General features: G+C 45.1%; 1 protein-coding gene and 1 long non-coding RNA gene across 11 annotated transcripts in view; one reads left to right on the forward strand and one right to left on the reverse strand.

Annotated features, from left to right (window-relative positions):
• Positions 1-2,295, forward strand: part of LOC136640174 (uncharacterized) — a 32,824-nt gene extending 30,529 nt beyond the window's left edge. The window contains exon 3 of the long non-coding RNA XR_010793774.1: positions 1,262-2,295. This is a non-coding gene — a long non-coding RNA (uncharacterized lncRNA). The remainder of the gene's footprint in view (positions 1-1,261) is intronic.
• QRICH2 (glutamine rich 2) overlaps positions 1-19,798 on the reverse strand; it is a 52,912-nt gene that overhangs the window by 10,716 nt on the left and 22,398 nt on the right. For 2 of the 10 annotated variants that reach the window (XM_066615092.1, XM_066615091.1), the window contains 9 exons: positions 18,769-18,883; positions 16,129-16,386; positions 12,263-12,385; positions 10,809-10,883; positions 10,138-10,302; positions 8,729-8,850; positions 2,962-3,027; positions 2,566-2,667; positions 1,248-1,448 (listed from right to left, as the gene is read on the reverse strand). In XM_066615092.1, coding sequence (XP_066471189.1) covers positions 1,248-1,448; positions 2,566-2,667; positions 2,962-3,027; positions 8,729-8,850; positions 10,138-10,302; positions 10,809-10,883; positions 12,263-12,385; positions 16,129-16,386; positions 18,769-18,883 — 1,227 coding nt within the window. Of the gene's footprint in view, positions 1-445; positions 491-1,247; positions 1,573-2,565; positions 2,668-2,961; positions 3,028-8,728; positions 8,851-10,137; positions 10,303-10,808; positions 10,884-12,262; positions 12,386-16,128; positions 16,387-18,768; positions 18,884-19,798 lie in introns of those variants that run through there. The other 8 variants (XM_066615099.1, XM_066615100.1, XM_066615093.1 and 5 more) reach the window with 8 other exon arrangements.

The following is a 19,798-nucleotide window of genomic DNA, read 5'->3' on the forward strand; positions in this document are numbered from 1 at the left end:
TTGTCTCCCCGCCTTGTAATTTGTTAGACAGCAACATCAACATGCATGCACATAAAACAGATGAGGAGCACATGGGATCCTTTCCCAAGCCAGCATCTGAATAGGGAGGCAGCTTCCCAGACAGAAAGTGAAATTTCAGGCAGAAAAGCAAGAGGTGGAGCTGCACCAGCTCCGGCAGGTAAGCAAAGCCAAAAAGAAATGCACATGGATACATCAGAGTCCGGATAGCAGGAATTTCTGGAACCTTGGTTCTATTTGCTTGATTGAAAGTAAGTGGCCGGCAGTGGAGGTGAGTGCTGGTTCATAAGTTAAAGCTCCCCTCCCCCCATGCAGGATGCCATCTGCAAGCATCAGTAAATACACTGTTAAAGTGATAACAATCAGGTCTGACTTGTTTGACAGACCAATGAAGTCCTGAGCCTGTTTTAGAATTCCAGATTTTATTACCCAGACAAACCACTATATATCTGCATTCATTCCCACTGCAGACCTGTAAATATGATAAGAGGAAAGCACATTAATGGATGCTTCAGGCATGATGGAATCCCTACATGGAACAGAGATCTGTGTAGGAATGTAAACGAACCCTCTATGCAGACTCCCATTTGTGATGATATTACATGAGGCATACACTTATGAAGAAACAGTGGCTTCCCAGTGCAGAAATTATCTGCACACAGGATTCATATACACTTGTTCACAAACGTGGCGTGTGTGTAGGAATGTTCATTGTGTGTGAAGCTGCTGGAAACAACTTCACAGGAGCACATTTTTCAGGCTTGGAAAATGAAGATTTTTGTTTGTTTCTGATTTTAACGATTCATCTTGACTGCCTTGCAGCTAAGTTGTCCAGGTTTACGTTAGGTTTGTTTCAGGCACCTAACTAGGAGTTCAAAGCAGAGATTGCTCTGAATGGAGATCACTGTTTAACTAAAAAATAATGCAGTAATACCTCTGTTAACATCAGGGTCCATCCTGAAAAGTCAAGTGATATCTGAAATAGCGCTCTAGGAGATGCCATTGAAGGAAATGAGCACTGATGGGCTTGAAGGAAATGGGCCAGAATGCACTTCTTCCATTGGCTACAATAGTTGCCAATGAACCCGGGATAACAGATACCCTAGTGAGACAGCACTCAAGGAAGCAGCATTATCAGAGGTATTACTGTATACAGGAAGAGATTTATAATGGAGCTATGCCTCCTGTTTCCCTGGAGTTGTAGTCACTATTTAAGACCTTTCTCGTACCGTTTGTTGTACAGGCTTGAGCCAAGACACTGGGACTGCAGTATCTCCCTAATCATCTGAGCGTTGACCTTTGCTGCATTGCCATAGTGCCTCTGCACCTTCTGTATATCCATGAGCATCTTGGAATGGATGCGGCGCAGCTTGTTCAGACTTGCACTCTTCTCCAGTGCATCAAAGCGAATGCCCGGTCCTAATTTCAGACTGGGGTGATAAGATGGGATAGAATGGGATGGGATGGAATGAAGTGAAATGGATGCAGCACAAGCCAGAGGAAGAAGAAGGTATACGTGGAGTTGCGCGAACCAGGAGGACTGCTTTGGAGACTCTACAAAGCAAAGGGCATTTTCCCATTCAACCAGGCACAATTTCTGGAAAGGATCCTATGGAAAGAATACCTGAAGGGGTTCTGGGAGGCCCTGTTCCCTCTAAACTGCATGGCTGCACAGCCAAAACTGCAGCCCTGCATAGCTCCTGTCAGGGCACTCTGGAGTGGCTTCTGCAGAGGGAGGTGGAATGCCCATCCAACTGCACTCGCATCACTCCAGATGCTGCAAGTAAAAGAGGCCAGCCCAAAATCTAATGTGTTGCCACAGTCTTGTTTTCGCTGCATAGGTGATATTCAGGCTACAAGCTATTTGTTGGCCCCTCCCCATCCCCACCTGCTGCAACGTCACTTGAGGTAGAGTCTCTTTGCAGCTGCTCTCTTCGCCAGGTCAAGCGACTTATTATGTGATGCCCTTCATTAACAAAGGACCTTTATGCCAAAAGTGGACTGGAAGTGGATTACCCCTGCTAATTGGGTAAGAGGCACTTTTTCAAGTGGGTGCTCCTCTTTTTAGCAGGGGGAGAGTAACTGGCCCTCCTCACCCCAGCGGTGTCTGTTCTAGTGGCTGTCTGCTGGTATTCATTTGCATCTTTTTAGATTGTGAGCCCTTTTGGGACAGGGAGCCATTAGTCATTTGATTTTTCTCTGTAAACCGCTTTGTGAACTTTTAATTGAAAAGCGGTATATAAATACTGTTAATAAATAATAATAGAAATCTTTAAATAGATACATTGATGTAAACAGCTTCTTCAGGGGCAAATGGCTGTCTTGATGGAAATTTTTTAGCAGAAAAACAGCTCAAGGGTAATGTTACACTTCATGCACAATTGATTGGGGCCCCCTGCAGCTGCCATTTATCCAAAAACAGGCCCTTCCACCTAACCCAACACAGAGGTTAGTCCTCAACTTCAATCTCCTCTTCAGGCTCTTTAGTGTTCCCTTCCCATCTGCCTTTGAGTAAGCAAACACCAGAAACCCCCCATGCTTCCATACTTGCGGCTGAGCTGCCTCATTTGTTCCATTTCATAAACCATGTATGGCCGGAGGGAAGGGTGAGCAGGTAACCCTGGCACAGCAGGGAGTGATGAGATTTGCCTGTCAAGACAATAAACAGACCAGATCAGCAAAGGGGAAACATTGCACAAGATGAAGAAAGTCCTTCATGTCGTTTTCAACAGCCATTTTTGTTTTCCTCAGTGAATGACCACAATTTCTTGCTGGTTGGTGGATTTTTTGCTTTACTGCCAGATGCTTTGGCTTGCTCCTGACTAAGCCAGACTAAAATCTATGTCACCTACCTTCATGTTCTATGATGGACACACTCAACCACAGCCAGATAAATATGAGTGCACAAACCATGTAAGAAGGGCACCATTTAGGAGTACTTACGGGCCGGGCACCACCATTTCCAAGGGCCGGTCACACGAAATGCAATGGAAATGAGCCAGCAGTCTCCTGTATAGGCAAACAAAAAGGTATTTATGCTCAGAGAATATGGTGGGCAAGGAGGTGAGAAGGATACACACATTTGGATACATGGTCAAGGTGAACAAAATGGAGGTGACACACAGGACAGATGGGCATGGAGTGGCAGTTAATTAGCATATTCCCATTATCTACAACTAATGTAATTTGCAAATTATGTTTCACACGTGAAGAAATGACCCGACTGTGAAAAGCTGGCGTGCTGGAGCAGAGAAAGAAGGAAGCAGTACTATGCTTAGTAAATATAAGTGAGATCCTTGAAGCCCAGATAACACTTGGCACTTGGGAGTCCTCTCCATACAGGCTGCACAACTCCTTTTTCAGACATTACAGCCGAAGCAGGAAAGAAAGCATAGAAGGACAGTTGTGCTTTTTTCTTTCCTCCTATCTATATAATGTATGTACCAGCTCTGAGGCACTGAGCCTGGGTAACAATTGTGCATAGTGTTTCCCACAGGTATTTGATGTGGACACAAAAGAGCATCTGAATTATTCCTGAAACACCAGACTTAAAAAAATTATATGTCAAATTATATGTTCTGTCAATCACGTGAAATTGTATTTTTTTCATGAGTAGCTACATGTGTGTTTCACTGTTCTTCCAAAGAACTCAGGGCAACATACATGATCCTTCCCCCTTTTCTGTCCTCACAACAACCCTTTGAGGTTGGCTAGGTTGGAAAATAGTGACTGGACTCTGGGTTACCCAGAAAGCTTTGTGGTTTAAAATACCATGACAAGCTGGTTTCTGTAACAAAAGCAACATAAACACCCCTAAGACCAGTAACTGTACACCCTGTAAACTGTAAGAGATTTTTGTGTGTGTGTGTGTGTGTGTGTGTGTTTAACAGGGAAGCTGGCTCTAGTTGAGTCTGCCTGTTGAAATGAGGTGGCTATGGAGCTCCCCCATCCCAAACATGAAACATCTTTGCCTAATCCTTATGACGTAAGCAAAACAGAGATGAAGGGGTTGTGAGTCAAGAATTGGCACTACCACTGCTGGGCATTGCTGGGAAAGTTTAACCAGTGCATTGGGCAGGGCTGGAGCGTCAGTAGTTTCCATTTGTTGAGGACTGCTTTGGAGGCGGTACTGGATTTAACAGCACGCACAACTCTCTACCTGGAGAAACATGCTTTTGTCAGCCAATGAAATGCAGTTTCATTGCATTTCTGTTTTTCATGCATTCCAGTGCAGCGAGCGTTTGGTTCAATTAAAGGGTAAAACAAATCACAGGTCCTACAGTCTGTGGGGTCCAGCGTAGGTATGGGAGAGGGTACTTCCTGTTGGGTCTCATCTGTAACTTATATTAATGCGCATGGAGCTGCTTATTGTGTCATTCGCTCAACAGGATGCAGCAGGAACTGCCAGTCTGCATGTCTGAGGCAGTCCACAGGTGCTGGTGGGTGAGCTGTGCTCCAAGCACCAGCACCTCCTGGTGGTGAAATGTTGGAGACACACCATGCAATACTTGAGGAACAGACTTATAATTTGTAGGGAAGAAAGAACCGGTCACTATTGGTCCAAATTCCTTGTAACAGAGATCAGAAAGGACAGCTAAGCAGCAGGTACACGTAACAACTGTCAGGAGAGGAGTTTGAACGCCATAAATTTAAAACAAGGTTAAAAAAACATAACCAATAAACATGAGTAAAAATGGCAGCAATAAAAATACCGTATTTATTGTGTGTTTTAAAAAAGCCTGAGCAATTAATGTCATTTTAATAAACATTATTTTCATCTGGCAGTTAAAACTCATCGGGCTGGGTTCCAGATGAACAGCACTGGAGACAGTGTTCCAACATTGATACAGGCCTACAGAAAAGGCCTCATCTTTGAATCATAAAGTTGGAAGGGAACTAAAAGATTATCTAGTCCAACCCCCTGGCTGTAGCAGGAAATTCTCCTAGAGCATCTCTAGCAGGTGCTTGTCAAGCCTCTGCTTGAAGATTTCCAGTGAGGGAGAATCCACTTCTCTTGGCAAGCTGTTCTACTGCCGAACTGCCCTTACCATCAGGAATTTTTTCCTGATATCCAATTGGAATCTCTTGCAGTTTGCACCCATTGGATCTAGTTCTACTCTCAGAGTCAGTTGAGAACAAATTTGTCCCTTCTTCCGTATGACAGCCCTTCAGATATTTGAAGAGAGCTATCATATCCCCTCTCAGCCTTCTCTTTTCCAGGTTGAACATACCACGTTCCCACAATCTTTCCTTGTAGGGCTTGTTCTCCAGCCTTCTGACCATCCTCATTGCTCTCCGCTGAACCCACTCCAGTTTGGCTGCAACTTTGTTAAAGTGAGGTGCCCAGAATTGGACACAGTACTTTAGGTGAGGTCCAACCAATGCAGAGTAAAGCAGAACCACAACTTCTCGCAACTTGAAAGCCACACTAGTAATGCAGGCTAAAATTGCATTTGCCTTCTTTGCAGCCGCATTACACTGCTGACTTATGTTCATCTTGTGATCTACTGAAACTCCAAGATTCCTCTCACATGTTATGCTGCCAAGCCAGGTATCTCCCATGTTATACCTGCGTCTTTGTTTATTTTTGCCTACGTGCAGAACCTTGCATTTGTCCCTATTGAACTTCATCGTATTCATTTCAGCCCAGTATTTCATTTTGTCTAGGTCTTCCTGAAGTGTCATACTGTCTTCTATAGTGTTTGCTATTCTTCCCAGCTTAGTGTCATCAATAAATTTGATGAGGCCTCCTTGTATCCCTTCATCCAAGTCATTGATGAAGATATTTAAGAGAATCAGGCCCAATACAGAGCCCTGGAGTACCCCACTCAAAACTGTCTTCCAGGTTGACGTGAAGCCATTGACAAACACCCTTTGAGTACTGTCATCCAACCAGTTGCAAATCTACCTAACAATTGTATGCTAGTCATCTTCTTCTGTCAACTGAAGACATATTTCTTCCCAGGGATATTCACTGGCCTTTCGTTGACTGCTGATTTGTAAATTTTATAGATTGTAACTTTATTCTTTTTTATATTTGGTGAGGTGTTTGGTTTTTTAATTCTGTGCTTTGATGCCTATCGCACTCCCTTTCCCCATTGCACATGCAAGCCATACGTTTAAATACGAATGATCATAGCACTAAAGGAAAAAGATAACTTCAAAGATGCAATTATTTTCTGAACAAGCTCTAAGTGTGCACTTTTCCATATTCAGAACAGTGTCTGCTCTGAAACCAGGAACTTTAAAGCAGACTAATGGCATAGTAGTAGACAAAGCTTCAGTTGTGGAACAGGTTGACACAATGTACTCCTTAAGACAAGAGGACAGCATAGCACACTGCGTCATAAATGACTAACTGTGGCCGGAAGGAACACTTATGAAAGGAAAGGGGGAGCACAAGCAGGTAAAATCTGAGAAAATCAAGGATGGTGCAGAGAGAGGCAATCTTGACAAGAAAACTCAGCTCCCAATCAGTGCTGGAATAGCTCACACTTCCCAGCACAAGTGTCAAGAACAAACACCAGGAGTTAAATGGCCATACTGGGCCAGCTGACTGCAGAACACACATTCCATTGCCAGCGACTGAAATAAAGCAGTCCTAAAAGTCACTTCAGCAGTACACAGAGTAGCATGCTGCAGGAGCAACACCAGGAAGGCCGAAGCCTTCCTGAGCACATCAACAATCCAAGAGGAATTGCTGAGGCAGATAAGATAATGGGGGAGGCGAGACAGGGTGGGGAGAAGGGGGAATGAGGAATTGATGGGGCAGAAGAGGGAGGTGACAAGGTGGGGATGGGCAAATTGGGTCTGGGAAGGGAGCTGGTTTGGGAGCAGCAACAGTCACTGAATCCTAGTCCGCTTTCTGGATCCAATCCCGTGCACTGGCCCACCCGGACTTGTGCCAGTGAACTCCATGATATGGAGCATGGACTCTGAGAGGAATTTTATCAGGGGGTACAAAGTTTCTTTTGGGCTCCTTCCCAAAGGGGATGGGGATGAAACAGAGTGGGAGAGGGTGATGACAAGGGTGGACAGAACAGGGGCAGAGAGAGGGCAAAACAAGGCAGGGGAAGGGTAGCAAAAGCCAGACAAATCTTTGGAGCCTAGGTCTATCAGGCTTCCCACTGCAGAGCCCAGGTCTGCCTGCCTGTGCAGTGTCAGCAGCTAGATATAATATTATGGATAACTAAATGCACTCCTAAATCTCTCTAAAAACTTTTAAATATAGAAAATCATTGCAGAAAATTAGCATCATCATCGTGTTTAGATTCACACTAGAATGGAAAATGTCCTGTTTGCATAGAACGTGCTTCTGAAGCAGCTGTAGCCCCGCAGCTATGTCCCTGAGCTCCTATACAATCCTTCATGGTAAGAGTATCCACAAGCCTAAGAGCTACTATTAGCAGGCCAGTTTCCTCCCAGATTTGACACTAGAGAACATATTGGCTTTTGATAGCAGCAGCCACCACATACCCAGCGTCCCATGCAGGCAGCGAGACCAGGTGAGATAGGAAAATAGGAGTTCCTAGGTCATTTCTGGGGCCCCTTTTTGACCCTCGGCCTGGGGAAAAAATTACCCCCTTTACCCCCTTCTCATGGGCCCTGCTGAGGAGGCTTGCTCCTGGGTAAGGGAATGAATGTTCCCTTTCTCAGAGGAGACCTCCACAACTGCCCCCCCCCCACAGGAAGTAGTAGTAGCCATTTTTGCACCACAGAATCTATGGGGGGGCATAGGATGGGGCTATAAGGCTGCAATCCTATACACACTTACCTAGAAGTAAGCTCCATTGACTATAATAGGACTTACTTCTGAGACATGCATAGTATTGTGCTGTAAAGAGCCCAGTGAGGTAGAAGTATGGGCCCAGGTTTGCCAGTGGATGGACTGGAGAACACACCTTCTTCTCAAAGTACTATGTGAGGGTGTAAACTCCAACCCTAACCCTGATCTTTCTCTCAGGCCATCACACTAAATATACAGAGCTGATTGGAATCCAAACAGTCCCATAGCCCACTTACCTCAGCACCGCCTAGTTTGATTGATAGCAACACTCCAGGAGCTCAGGCTATGGACTTTCCCAGCTCTGTTGCCTATGATTCTTCCACTGAAGATGCCAGGGATTAAAGCAGGGAGGACTCTGGTACAAATCCCCACTCCACTATGAAGCTCACTGGGCAACTGTGAGCCAGTCACCATCTCTCTAAAACAGGGGTCTTCAAACCTTTTGGCCAGAGGGCCACATCAAATATCTGGCATGGTGTTGAGGGCCGGAAAAAAAATTTAAATATTAAATTTAAATAAATAAATAAATTAGAGACGGAACTTTGAATAAATGAATGAATGGGCTCGTTCACTCAGCCTCTCTGGCCCTCAGAACACCCTCCAGACACAACCAGAGCACAGCTCTGGTCATGTACAGTTGAATGGGCCAGAGGCTTTCAGGGGACAAGAGGCTGGTTGCCTCTTGGGGTTGGAGACACTTGCTCTAAAACCACAGCTTTGCTGAAGTTAAGAGGGGTCTAGATCCAGTTAGTGCTTGGGTGGGGACTCCTTGGGTACACCATGTATGCCCTTTGAGTTCCATGAAGGAAGAAAGCTAGGATCGTAATCTAATGAACAAAAGCAACACATTGTTATGGGTGGCACCACAAAGCATCTGTCCACTATTCCAACTGCGATTGCAGCTGCTTCTCTTTAGACTTTTACCTCCTGATCCCAGCAGCTTCATCCCCTATGTCTTGTGGAGCCCTCTCCTTCAGCTGTTTCCGAATGTCCTTCCAGCGCTCCTCCAGCTGTTGTCTGAATGGATCCAGTTCCAAGCGGTCCAGCTGTGAAGACAAGTGTGCTAAAGAAAACTGCATATTCCAGGCACCAAGTTGAGACTCGATGATTGCAGTAAAACAATACAGCACTGGCACCTAGCTAGGTTTGAGCTCCAGAAAGGGCTCCAGAGAGGAGTATGTGCTTCTTCCAGTAATGGCAATGGGTGCTCTGAATTCCTTGCAGCTCAACACAGAGTGGTCATCTCAGTGATTTTCAACCAGTGTGCAGTGAATGGTCTGCAGGTGTCCCACAGGAGTTTGGGGGAGGGTCATTTATTAGTAGGGAATGTGAGCTCCCCACAAGTGCAGTGTGCCTTGTCAGTTGTCAAAAAACTGATGGTGTGTCTTGACAATTTTGGTGCCTTTATCAGCGTGCTGTGAAATGAGAAAGGTTGAAAACTGCTGGGTCATCTCATCATAGCACATGATCCTGACTGGTAACAGGTCAGCAAATCTGTGGCTCAAGAGCCAGTGAAGGCTTTTTCTTCAATGTAAACAACACATGGGGAGGGTGTGTGTGTGTGTGTGTGTGTGTGTGTGTGTGGTAAGAATCACTGTGAGGCCTAAGTGCTAAGGCCCCCTTAATCTCTCCTCCCATGGTTTTGTGACATTTTGTACCCTCCATGTTATTGTGCTGTTTTGTTTCCTCAAAAAAAAGAAAGGATAGGCAAAGCACATGCATTCAAAGTAGCATTTAGACCTTGCACAACAGTTGAAACAGATAGAACACGATCAGAATCAGCATCAAAAGCCACAGGAGCAGAATTAGCAGCTTTAGCTAACATCCTGGGGGAAGCTGTTTACTGGGCACAGAAACAACAAAAGTAAAGGAACCAAATTGACATCTTTGGGAAGAGTGTTGCAAAATGCCACAGAAAGATCCCCATCCACCCAACCTCTGAAGGTGGGGCAGCCGGAGCAGAGATCTGAGTGAATAGGCTGGTTTGCATTAGACAAGGCTGTACTTCAGATAACCAAGCCCCAAGCCAATTACAGTGTTATAGGTCCAAACTGGCCTATTTTGAACTGCATTCAGAAGCAACATGGAAGTCGGTGCCCACTGGCAGAAACCACACAATGTACTTCAGGCCATTAGGACTCCCTGATGTGATTGGCAGGAATTAATGCAAGCCATGAAATACAAATCACCGCCTTCCTGCTGGGAGTGCTCAGGTGCCTGGGTGCACATGTGAACGCAACTGCAATCATAGGAAGCTCTCTTCACTTATATCTGCTGCCTTCAGCAGCCAGCCTGTGAACAGCCAAGCAGGAGAACAAAGGAGCCTTCCTTACCTTGGAGTCCATTTCAATCAAGAGCTTGTCAAGCATTTTCTGCCAGTCTTGCTCTTGCCCGGCCATCTTATTCAAGAGCTCCTGCATCATCTTATGCAACTGCTCGGTGGTCGCATCAAACTGGCTGCGGCTGACCTTCCCAGCCAAGGCAGACTTATCCGCTTTCTGGAAAGATGGGGAAATAGTGGGGTAGGTCTGTGAGCTGATCAGGGACCCAAAGGACTCTCTCCCTTCCCCCCCCCCCAGTAGGTATAGTTATAAATGTTCAAAGAGCATCTCCCTGCTCTCAAAGAAAGATAAATATCAGGATCCCCATCCAAACAAAAATTAAGAAGTGGGAAGCAAGCTCCCCAAGATCACCCTGCAGGTTAGCTGAAGAGTTAGGGCCCTGCTCTCTCTACTTTCTACCCCTTAGCTCCTTCTGTCAATAGAGGACCCAACCCTATCTAACTTTCTAGCACCGGTGCAGTCACAATGCAGCCCTGAGATAAGGGAACAAATGTTCCCATAACTTGGGGAGGCCTCTGTGACTGCTTCCCCACCATAGGATGCAGCACACACCCCATTGGCACAGCTGCACTGGCACTGGAAAATTGGATAGGATTGGGCTCAGAGTTATGCAGGAGCATCCAACTTTGATTTGCCATGCATGCAACAGCAAAGTTCCTTACCACATCAATTTCCATCACAAGGCGGTCTTTGTCAGCTTTTTCACTTTCCAGTTTCTCCAGGGACTTGAATAGCATCTTTAAAAAACATAAAAGCAAAGGGATTAAAGTGACTACTACAAACATAGGCTCAAGTTTCCTATACTGTAGAATGTTCCCCCCCCCCAGAGCTGCTACATACAAATATTAAAAAAAAAAGAAAACCGACTCAGGCTGCAATCCTATCCACATTTACCTGAGAGTAAGCCCCATTGACTATAAGACGACTTGTTTCTGGTAGACATGCATAGGATTGGACTCTCAGTCTCTCATTAGACCCAAATATTGCAAATCATGAGTCCACATTCTAAACTGGGCAATATTTCCGATTCCACCTGATTGATGCTAACTGATCACAGGCCAATATACAGTGGATTGCCTCTGACGAACAGAGGTACCCGCACAGGATGGGCAACCCTTACACTACTGCCTTTGACTAAGTAAGGGGAAAGTGATAGGGACACAATGAAAATGGAACATTACACTATCATTTCCTCTTTGCAACATGGCAAAAGCACTTAAGACCTCACTGCGTTCAAATGCTAGGCATCTGTGGTTTTATACTGTATCAGCTTGCCACTTGGGAATCAATGCTCTGAAACAGTGATGGCCACCTGTTCAACATATGAAGCTTTCTTTAGGCCAAGTCAGACTATTGATCCACTCACTTTTCCGGGGCTTGAAACAGAGGTCTTTGCTACCTGGAGATGCCAGCAGTTGAACCTGAAACCTTCCAAATGCAAAGCATATAGTATAGCACTGAGCCTCAGATCCATCCCCAAGCTGAGGTTGCCAACCAAGTGATTTGTTCTGGCCTTGGCAGCCCTAACAAATGTTGGTCAAGATTATGTAGAAACATTGCCCACAGTGTCATTTATAAGAGCAAGGTGTTATCCAAAGTTATAAGAAGCCAAGAGACCCCACATATTTTCATCTTTCTTTAGGTTTCCTAAGTAACATCTTGTCTTTCTAGAAACTGCCTTATAAAGTCTGGGCAGCCATGAGGGGTTGACCTGTTCACTGTGGTTGACCTGAAACACTCCTGGACCCTGCACAAAGGTCTGGTAAACACCCTGAGGACAAAGAACTTGTTCATATCTGGTGTAAGAAGTGGTTTGGTGACATTTCTCAAGCTTCAGCTGCTTGACAGGTACTTCAAACTTAAATGTCAAGAAACCCAGCCAAGGACCTAGTGATGCTGCTGCTGTGAGGGAGTTGGGAGCTCCTGCTTCTCATGGCTGCAGCCATAAGTCTTCCTATTAACCATAGGGAAAAGAAGTAAGAGGAGAGCCAACCGTTGCAGCAAGCACCACAATCCGTTTCAAGAGATCCTTATCCACTGGCATATGCAAGGTACCTACGAGGATGGCCCCCCTTCTTCTTGTTCCACCCTTTCTCCTTGCTTCTAGATCACCTACACTGATCTCTTGTTGCTTCTTGCGATGATCGTCTATGAGGGTGCCTGTGGTGGCATTCAGCTTCTCGCAGTCGTCCTGAACTTGCAGGATAGTGTTCTGGATATTGCTGAGCAACTCTTCATCCTGATTTCAAGGTAATCAAATCAATAAAGGTCTAAACAAATTGAAGTGGTGATGGCTTGCCGAAAAGCCCCTAGGTCCTGCTCAAGTTATCTTAAACCTCTGGACAGATGGAAGTAAATGATGGAGGATAGACGAATCTCTTCATAACAAACAGGGTGACTTGATCTCTGACTTGAACACGAACCAGCAAGAATCGGTTAGTGTCCAGTTCCCATTCATTTCAGTGAGAAACGTCTGATGAACTGCACCTAGACTGAGAATATGGCCTGCCCTAGACAGACTATTGGCACAGTTACTGTGCTCTTTATGGGGAGGTGCCTTTAAACGGGATCTCTGACCTAGCCACACGAGAGCTACTTTTCCATACTGTTTAACTGACCCAAACTGGTAGGTGGAATCCCCACTGTATGGGTCTTTCTCAAGGAATCAACACACCCCATTCCCAGGGGGAGCTGACTCAAGGTCATGACCCATATGGTTCGGCCTCTGTTCACATTGCTGGGTCACTCAGATGATTTCCAGTTGCATGGAAATAGCTTCCTCATGGCTAGGGTAACATTTACAGGGCCCCAACATCAAGGATAATTGGACTTTTTTCAACTGACAAAAGCCTGATGTCCGCGCATCACTATTGCTCTCCATTTGTAGTTCGTCTCCAGACGGTAGTTTGTTCTGCAACTATTTGTCTGCATTCTAAGTATTTTTACCCAAACATAATTCCTTTTTATTTTGAGGTATTTTAATTTCTATCCATGTGCACTCAGAATTGCAAACTTTACACCATCAATATCTTTCTGTGGGTGTTAGCCAAGCTTGTGAACAGGCATCTGTGGAATATGCCTTAAAATGTGTGGGATTTCCCCTTCAACCACTGCTGATGTTAAAATGGTTGTGTTCTGTCCCTAGGTGCCAGTGTGGTGCTATTTCAGCATACTGTTTCAGAATACAAAGAGATCGCAGATAGTGGCACCTTTATAGAGCACAACAAAGCGGTGTTTTAGAAAAAACGGGGGAGGGGTGACAAAGAAGAGACAACATGCATTTCTGGAATGACAAACTTTGTCCTATGCATTAGATTTCTTTTGGAGAAAAAACAAACAAACAGTGGTGTGTCTCACAGTCATGCTCCCAACCTCTGTGGCCGCAGACCAGGCTTGCTATACACAAGCAAGCAGCCAGTACAGAACAACCACATGACATGACTTTCAGTGGAAAAAGCATTGCTTGCCAGTGTGATAGGAAACGTTTTCAACCAGTGAGTTTCAATACAAATGTTCAAAGATCTATGGGGAATATAGATAAAATAGTCTCTGATTATTTGTAAAGAAGAATTTGCTTGAAGAGGATGACCTTTAAGCCCAATCCAACTCTCACATTCTTTGCTCTTGTTATCTGGAAGAAGAATCTCTTTAAGGGCAGAAAATCTCTTTAAGGGCAGAATCTCTTTAATAGGCAGAAAATACACATGCATTTCACCTAACTCGTGGCCTTACTGCCAAGGCTGCTCACAGTAGCCTGCTAAAATGCAGGGCTGTCCATTATGAGAGAGAGATCTTCAGGACTACAGAGGTACCATCGCATGGTAGTCCATGATAAATTCAATCTCAGGCTATAAACACACACAGAACCCAAAGTGCTTTTTAGATGTTCTGTTTGGCAAGCCTTAGCTGTGCCATAAACCCATGTGGTACCACTGTCCCTGAGGAGAAAATATTCACATGAACTAGAATGTTCAGCACTGAATATTCCAGATCACAGGAATATGCTCTCAAGAGAGAAGGCATTTGCCTCTTCAGACAAACAGCATCACCAGGAAGATGGAGATGAAAAGGTCAATGGCAGGGCTTGGTCTTGGTTGTGTGCTCCCAGGCATCCTGTAATCATGAACTGTATCCCTGGTTTCAGAATGTCTAAAGAGGGCTACATAGACACATGCCAATGCACCTAGAATCTGTTAGGCTTAGGATAGCTGCTCTTTTCAACACTTTGGCTACAATCCAACACAGATTTAATTGCACTCAAGATGATTGAAATTAGTGGGCTTAAAATGCACTTCATTTTCTGTTAGACTATGGCCTCTATTTTTGCAGGTATCTGTGGAAGAGCATGCAAAAGTGGGACAGCAAGAGACTTTGTAGTCACTGATGGAAATCCCAAAATCCACCCTCCAGCCTCTGACAGACAGACTGCTTTCTTTCTTCTTTTTTTTAATTTTTAAAAACACATTTCTATTGGGCCTTTTGATAATCTTTTCATAGACAATTGGGGTCAAGGAGAGAAAATAGTTTGGCCATATGAATCATTCAGATTCATATCAACAATCAGAAAAAAACTTCAGGATGACACATAGATGCACAGTTGTTTAGCAGATGCTTTTCATCTCCAAAGAGTTTGTTTTTTCCATAAAAAAAAAACACAAGCACTGCCACAATTCTTTCATTGTTATTGGGTTTTTTTAAAATGGAAGTTCAAACAAAAGGAGAAGTAACAGAGCAAGGATAGAGCAAAGCATGGAAGGCAAAAGCTGCTGGCTCTCAAGCCCATTCCCAAAACTCTCTAGAGCTCATTGCATCCAGTCAGAATAATCAGGGGGCTTGGGGGTGCAGCCATTTGGTTGCTAAGTTCTATTCAGCTCAAGCAGAAGCAGGAAGGAAAATAAGCAGCAGTTTGGTTAGGAACAAGCACCAAACCAGGCGAAGGATGTACTGCAGACGTACAACTCAATCCTATACATTCCCTCTACTCAGAGGGAAGCCCCATTGAATTCAATAGGTCTTACTCCCAAGTAAGCACATATAGGATTGCAGCCTTAGTTTGCATTGCCATCTTTTGAGGATGCAAATTAAGTCTGCAGTACATCTTTCACAGGTCTCTGCTTTTGAGGATGGGTAGCAGACAGATATAGAAATGGGAGAGTATATTGTATAATAACATGTCCTGATGTGCACTCTTAGGGCAGTAGGTTCTTTACACGCTTTCTGATTTCTTCTAGACCTCTGCTTCTCAGCCTCAGCATTAGGCTACAGCCTGCCACACTGTTCTCAAAGGATCCATCCCCAAGCCACCTCAGTTATTTTATTATTCTGACTACAGAAGCTTGTCTATTTATGTACTTTCAGCTTATGAATGTTCGAGATATGAACGTGTCTAGTTGGTGCTTCTGTCTCTGGAAGTGTCACAAGATACTTGTGGGCCCTGAGGGGCCCTGAAGGCCACGTTCAGCCACTGCTGTTGTCTAGGGAAATTAGCTGGCCTCACTGGGTCATGAACACAAAGCTTCTTGCTTTTAAAAGAGGCACTTCAAAAGGGCTGGTTGGGGCTGTTTGTTACTAGTAATAGTGATGTTGGACTTAAGAACAAAGCACTAACAGATCCTTGGAACATAACCTGTTCTTTTCTTAAGTAGAGGAGCTTCAGTATTATTTTAAGATTTTATATCCTGTGCATTCTCCTCTCGCCAGGGAGATGTACAAGATGGCTGACAAGCGCAAAGTTTAAAGCAACAATGAAATCTCCATAATACAAAAACCAATAAATCAATAATACCAAAAGCACGTCTGAAGCAGCAGATAGCAGCCAAAATTGAAGCAGTATCAGTGGATATTCAATTAGTATCAAACAAGGCCTCAAGAACCACATAATGTTCCAGGACTCTTCCAACCCTTGCTGTATCTCAAAGGGAGATTTCTGTATTCTTGGATATGTGCCGAAAACCTTGAGTCATACACTCGTGCTAGCCTTACCTGCTGGAGCTTGGGTTTCTTGGTCAATCTGTCTTCTGCCTGCCTCAACATGAAGTTGTTGAACATGTCCTGCAGTTGCTCATAGCGCTTGAACAGCTGGCTAACCTTCTCACTGACATCTAAGCTGCAAGCTGCACATGTGCCTGTCGTAGTCTGGACATCAGCCAACCCAGGCTCTGGGGTAGGTGGCATGCTCATGGACAGCAAGGCGGAGGAAGAGGCCATCATGTTCTCTATGACAGATCTAAGCCTGTCTAACTGTGGGCAAGGGAGAGATGGAGGAAGCTGGTTTTAGGCAGGGAGCAGGTCAGCAATGTGTCTCTGTTTCCAAGGAGGCTGGAAAGGTGATGGCCATGCCAGCCTTCTCTTTGTCAGACCCTGAGTTAGGCTACATGTATCTTGACTATCCTCTTTATGAAAAGGCAAAGGGGGTCTGAAACGAGGCACAGCCCAACAACTTTCTAAGGCAGAATCTAGCAATGCTGCTGCAATGCTGAGAATCCCAGCTCTCACTTAAAAAATAGTTTCTAGAATTCAAGACTGTAGAAAAAAGCCTCAAAATGCAGCATCTGCTAGAATCTTGGAGACAGCTGAAGGAGACTGGTTGGAGATTTAGGGGTCAATCAAAGCATGACTATCATTCACCACGTACAGCTCACCAAGATAAAGACCATTCTACATAAGGCTAGCCCATCCATTAGGCCAATTGAGGTAACTTCTGGGAATTGTGGAGTTTTCACAGTATGTAAGAGCCTGTGAGATCCTGAATGGTCAAAAACCATGCCTCTCACATATGTGTGACAATTGGGGGAGATCCTCAAGGGAAATGAGGGCTCTCCTAAATTTCTGCTCAATGTGGCAGAAGTTGATTTGTTCACCTGATTTGTTCATTTCTATGCTGATTTACCACCCATAGGCACTCAAAGTAGCTTCTGGATTGAGAGGGAAGATCACAGGAGGTAAACAGGAAAGTTACAGAACAGCCAGCATGGGGTAGTAGTTTGAGTGTTGGACTAGGACAGTGGTTCCCAACCTGTGGTCCGGAGACCACAGGTGGTCCATGAGACCTTGAGAAGTGATTCCCAAGGTCTCAGGGGGGAAAAATGATCACTTTTGATTACTTCCAGGATCTCAACAAGTGACCATCCCCCCACAGACCACTGAACTATCGACTGTGGCTGTAGGTAGTTTGTTATTTGCCCTCTCTGGTGGTCCAGCACTTGCTAAAGTGCCAGCTGTGGAAGGGTCCATGTGCCACCCTTTCTGGTAGTCTGCGGAGGAGCGCTCACTTGGCAAGATGCTTCCCCATGGACTGCTGGAGAGGGCGGAGAATGGACCCCCCCCCCCCCGCAGCTGGTATTTCCAGTGTCTTGTGAAGCACCCCCCTATGGGCTACCAAACTGAATTGTATTTTTTGTGTGGTTGGGATGGAGAGGGTTGCACGTGGTCCATGACAATTCCAATGTGCCTCAGGCTCCTAAAGGTTGGGAACCACTGGACTAGGAAGACAGGAATTTGACTTTGCACTCAGTTTGCTTCATGAGCTTAGGCCAGCCAGTGACCTTAAGCACCAGCAGTTACCATCTCTTAGCCTGCTCAGCCTCATAGGCTTGTTGTTGAAATGATAAAATGGAGGGAGAGATAACCATGCATGCAACCCTAAGCTCTCTGGAGAAGGATGCAATCAAAACACAAACAATAAAAAAGGATTGGAAGAAAACCCCCTGGCCTGCGCTTGTCTCTTTAACAAGAGTTTTTAAACAATGGTGAAGCTTTCCATGACATGGAGCTAAACATCATCACCTGCTGACTTGTGCAGATCAAACTTCTACTAAAGGGAACAGCTACAGGAGCAAAAGTTGACAGTCCTGGAGGTCAAGGATCCTTGAGGAAGCAGGGAAGCAAAGCAGGAAGAATGTACCTGCTGAGTAGGTAGAATCTGCTGACTACAGGAAGCCAGAGCTTGAATAATGTTCTTTGCATAGAAAACTGGGTGGTGGTGTTGGGACAAACCTTTTCAAAACCTAAGGCAAGGAACTATTTGTGTGCTGATCTTTGGGACTCTGCCAGCTTTTTGGCATTACAATACATCTAGAGCCAGACCCCGGGGGGGGGGGGGGAGAGTGGGTAGTGTCAATTATGCTACCTACTGAAAAAATAAAATCTCCCCTCCCAATCCAGATCAAAGTAGTTCCCAGAAATTTCATGCCCCAAGGGCACCATTTCACATTGGGCCAGGACTGCAAAAATGTACCAGCCATGAATATGTTCATCAAATCACATGCTCATCACAGGGGAGCTTAAGAAGTGGGCTTTGTGAGCTTGTCAAGAGGAAGTCACAGCGAATCTTCTTCATTGTTACTCGCAGCTACTGCAAGGCAGGTCAGCTTAACAGACCCAGCCAAAGAACAAGTCCTACAGTGACCAGATGTGTTGGGGGCAGTTTAGGTTTGTGCCAACAGAGGATCACATTGTTGCACCTCAACAACACTGTGACCCTCACCAAAGAAAAAGGGTTCCAAGGTGAGAGGCTCAGGTAAGCAAATGCCTTGATAGCATGAACGATCAAGGGGAACTATGTAATGGGGCAAAAAGAAATACCACTGCACACAATCTCAGCTCATCCCGATTTCTGCTGACCTGTTCCTGCAGGTAGAGGGCATTATCAGTCAACGACTGCTCCAGAGTGGCTTTCCCCATGTCCTGCTTGTCTCTCAGCTCCTTTAGCTCTTTCTCTATATCCTTCACTGTTGCTCTGTACCACAAAGCCAACAACAGGGAAGAGTCACTCACCAAATGTCCTAAGGGCCTGTGAAATCATTCTGGCGATTCCTCTGCCAACTACTTTTTCCCAAAAACATAAAAGTCAAGCACATGGGAGGAAGGTAGAGGAAGAGAGATGCATGGTCACAGCTAGGGGTTAGGGGGCAGGGTCTTAAAAATATCTCTCTTCAGCTTTTATAATGAGGACACCCATGTCCTTGAGTTGCCAGGAACCTCTTATATATAGCATCTTCCTTATTTCAGAACACTGCAAATCCATCAAAATCTATAGTTTTCACATTGCACATATACAGTGTCCCACATTTAAGAAATGTTGAACTGAAATTCTTGACTCTTCATCACAACCATATTTAACATGAGTGGAATAGGAACCACAATTGTTGTGGAGAGGTCCCGCCCACTACTGCGATGATTATATCTGACTAGACTCCGAACCACATGGGCTGCATTAATTATGTGGGCCCATCTGACTGGTGCCCAGAAGGGCCAGCTGATTCTTCTCCATCCCAAGCTACACATTAAGGGGAGATTTGTTGGTGGTGCTGACCCACATTTCCCTGCAGCACCTTCCCATGTCTAAAATGATGACATCACGCCACACAAGAGCATGTTGAACTGAGGAGATGCATGTCAGCAGTGCCTACTAGAGCTGCCAATGCTAACTGACACAATTAGTGGAGATTTTTCTTTCAGCATGATATTCCTGGAGGCCCTGTTAAATTCTCTGGGATTACTTTCAATAGCCTGTTAGAGATTGATGTGGACTCCTAGAGACTCCAGGCCAGTCCTGGATGGTTGGCAACCATAGTGCCTACGATCTGCCCATAATAATGCCGTGTGAGCCTTAGAAAAGGAAGGAGGCCCATCTGAGAAGGGCTCTAACACG

Source organism: Tiliqua scincoides, chromosome 2, assembly GCF_035046505.1.
Source record: "Tiliqua scincoides isolate rTilSci1 chromosome 2, rTilSci1.hap2, whole genome shotgun sequence".
Lineage (NCBI taxonomy): Eukaryota > Metazoa > Chordata > Lepidosauria > Squamata > Scincidae > Tiliqua > Tiliqua scincoides.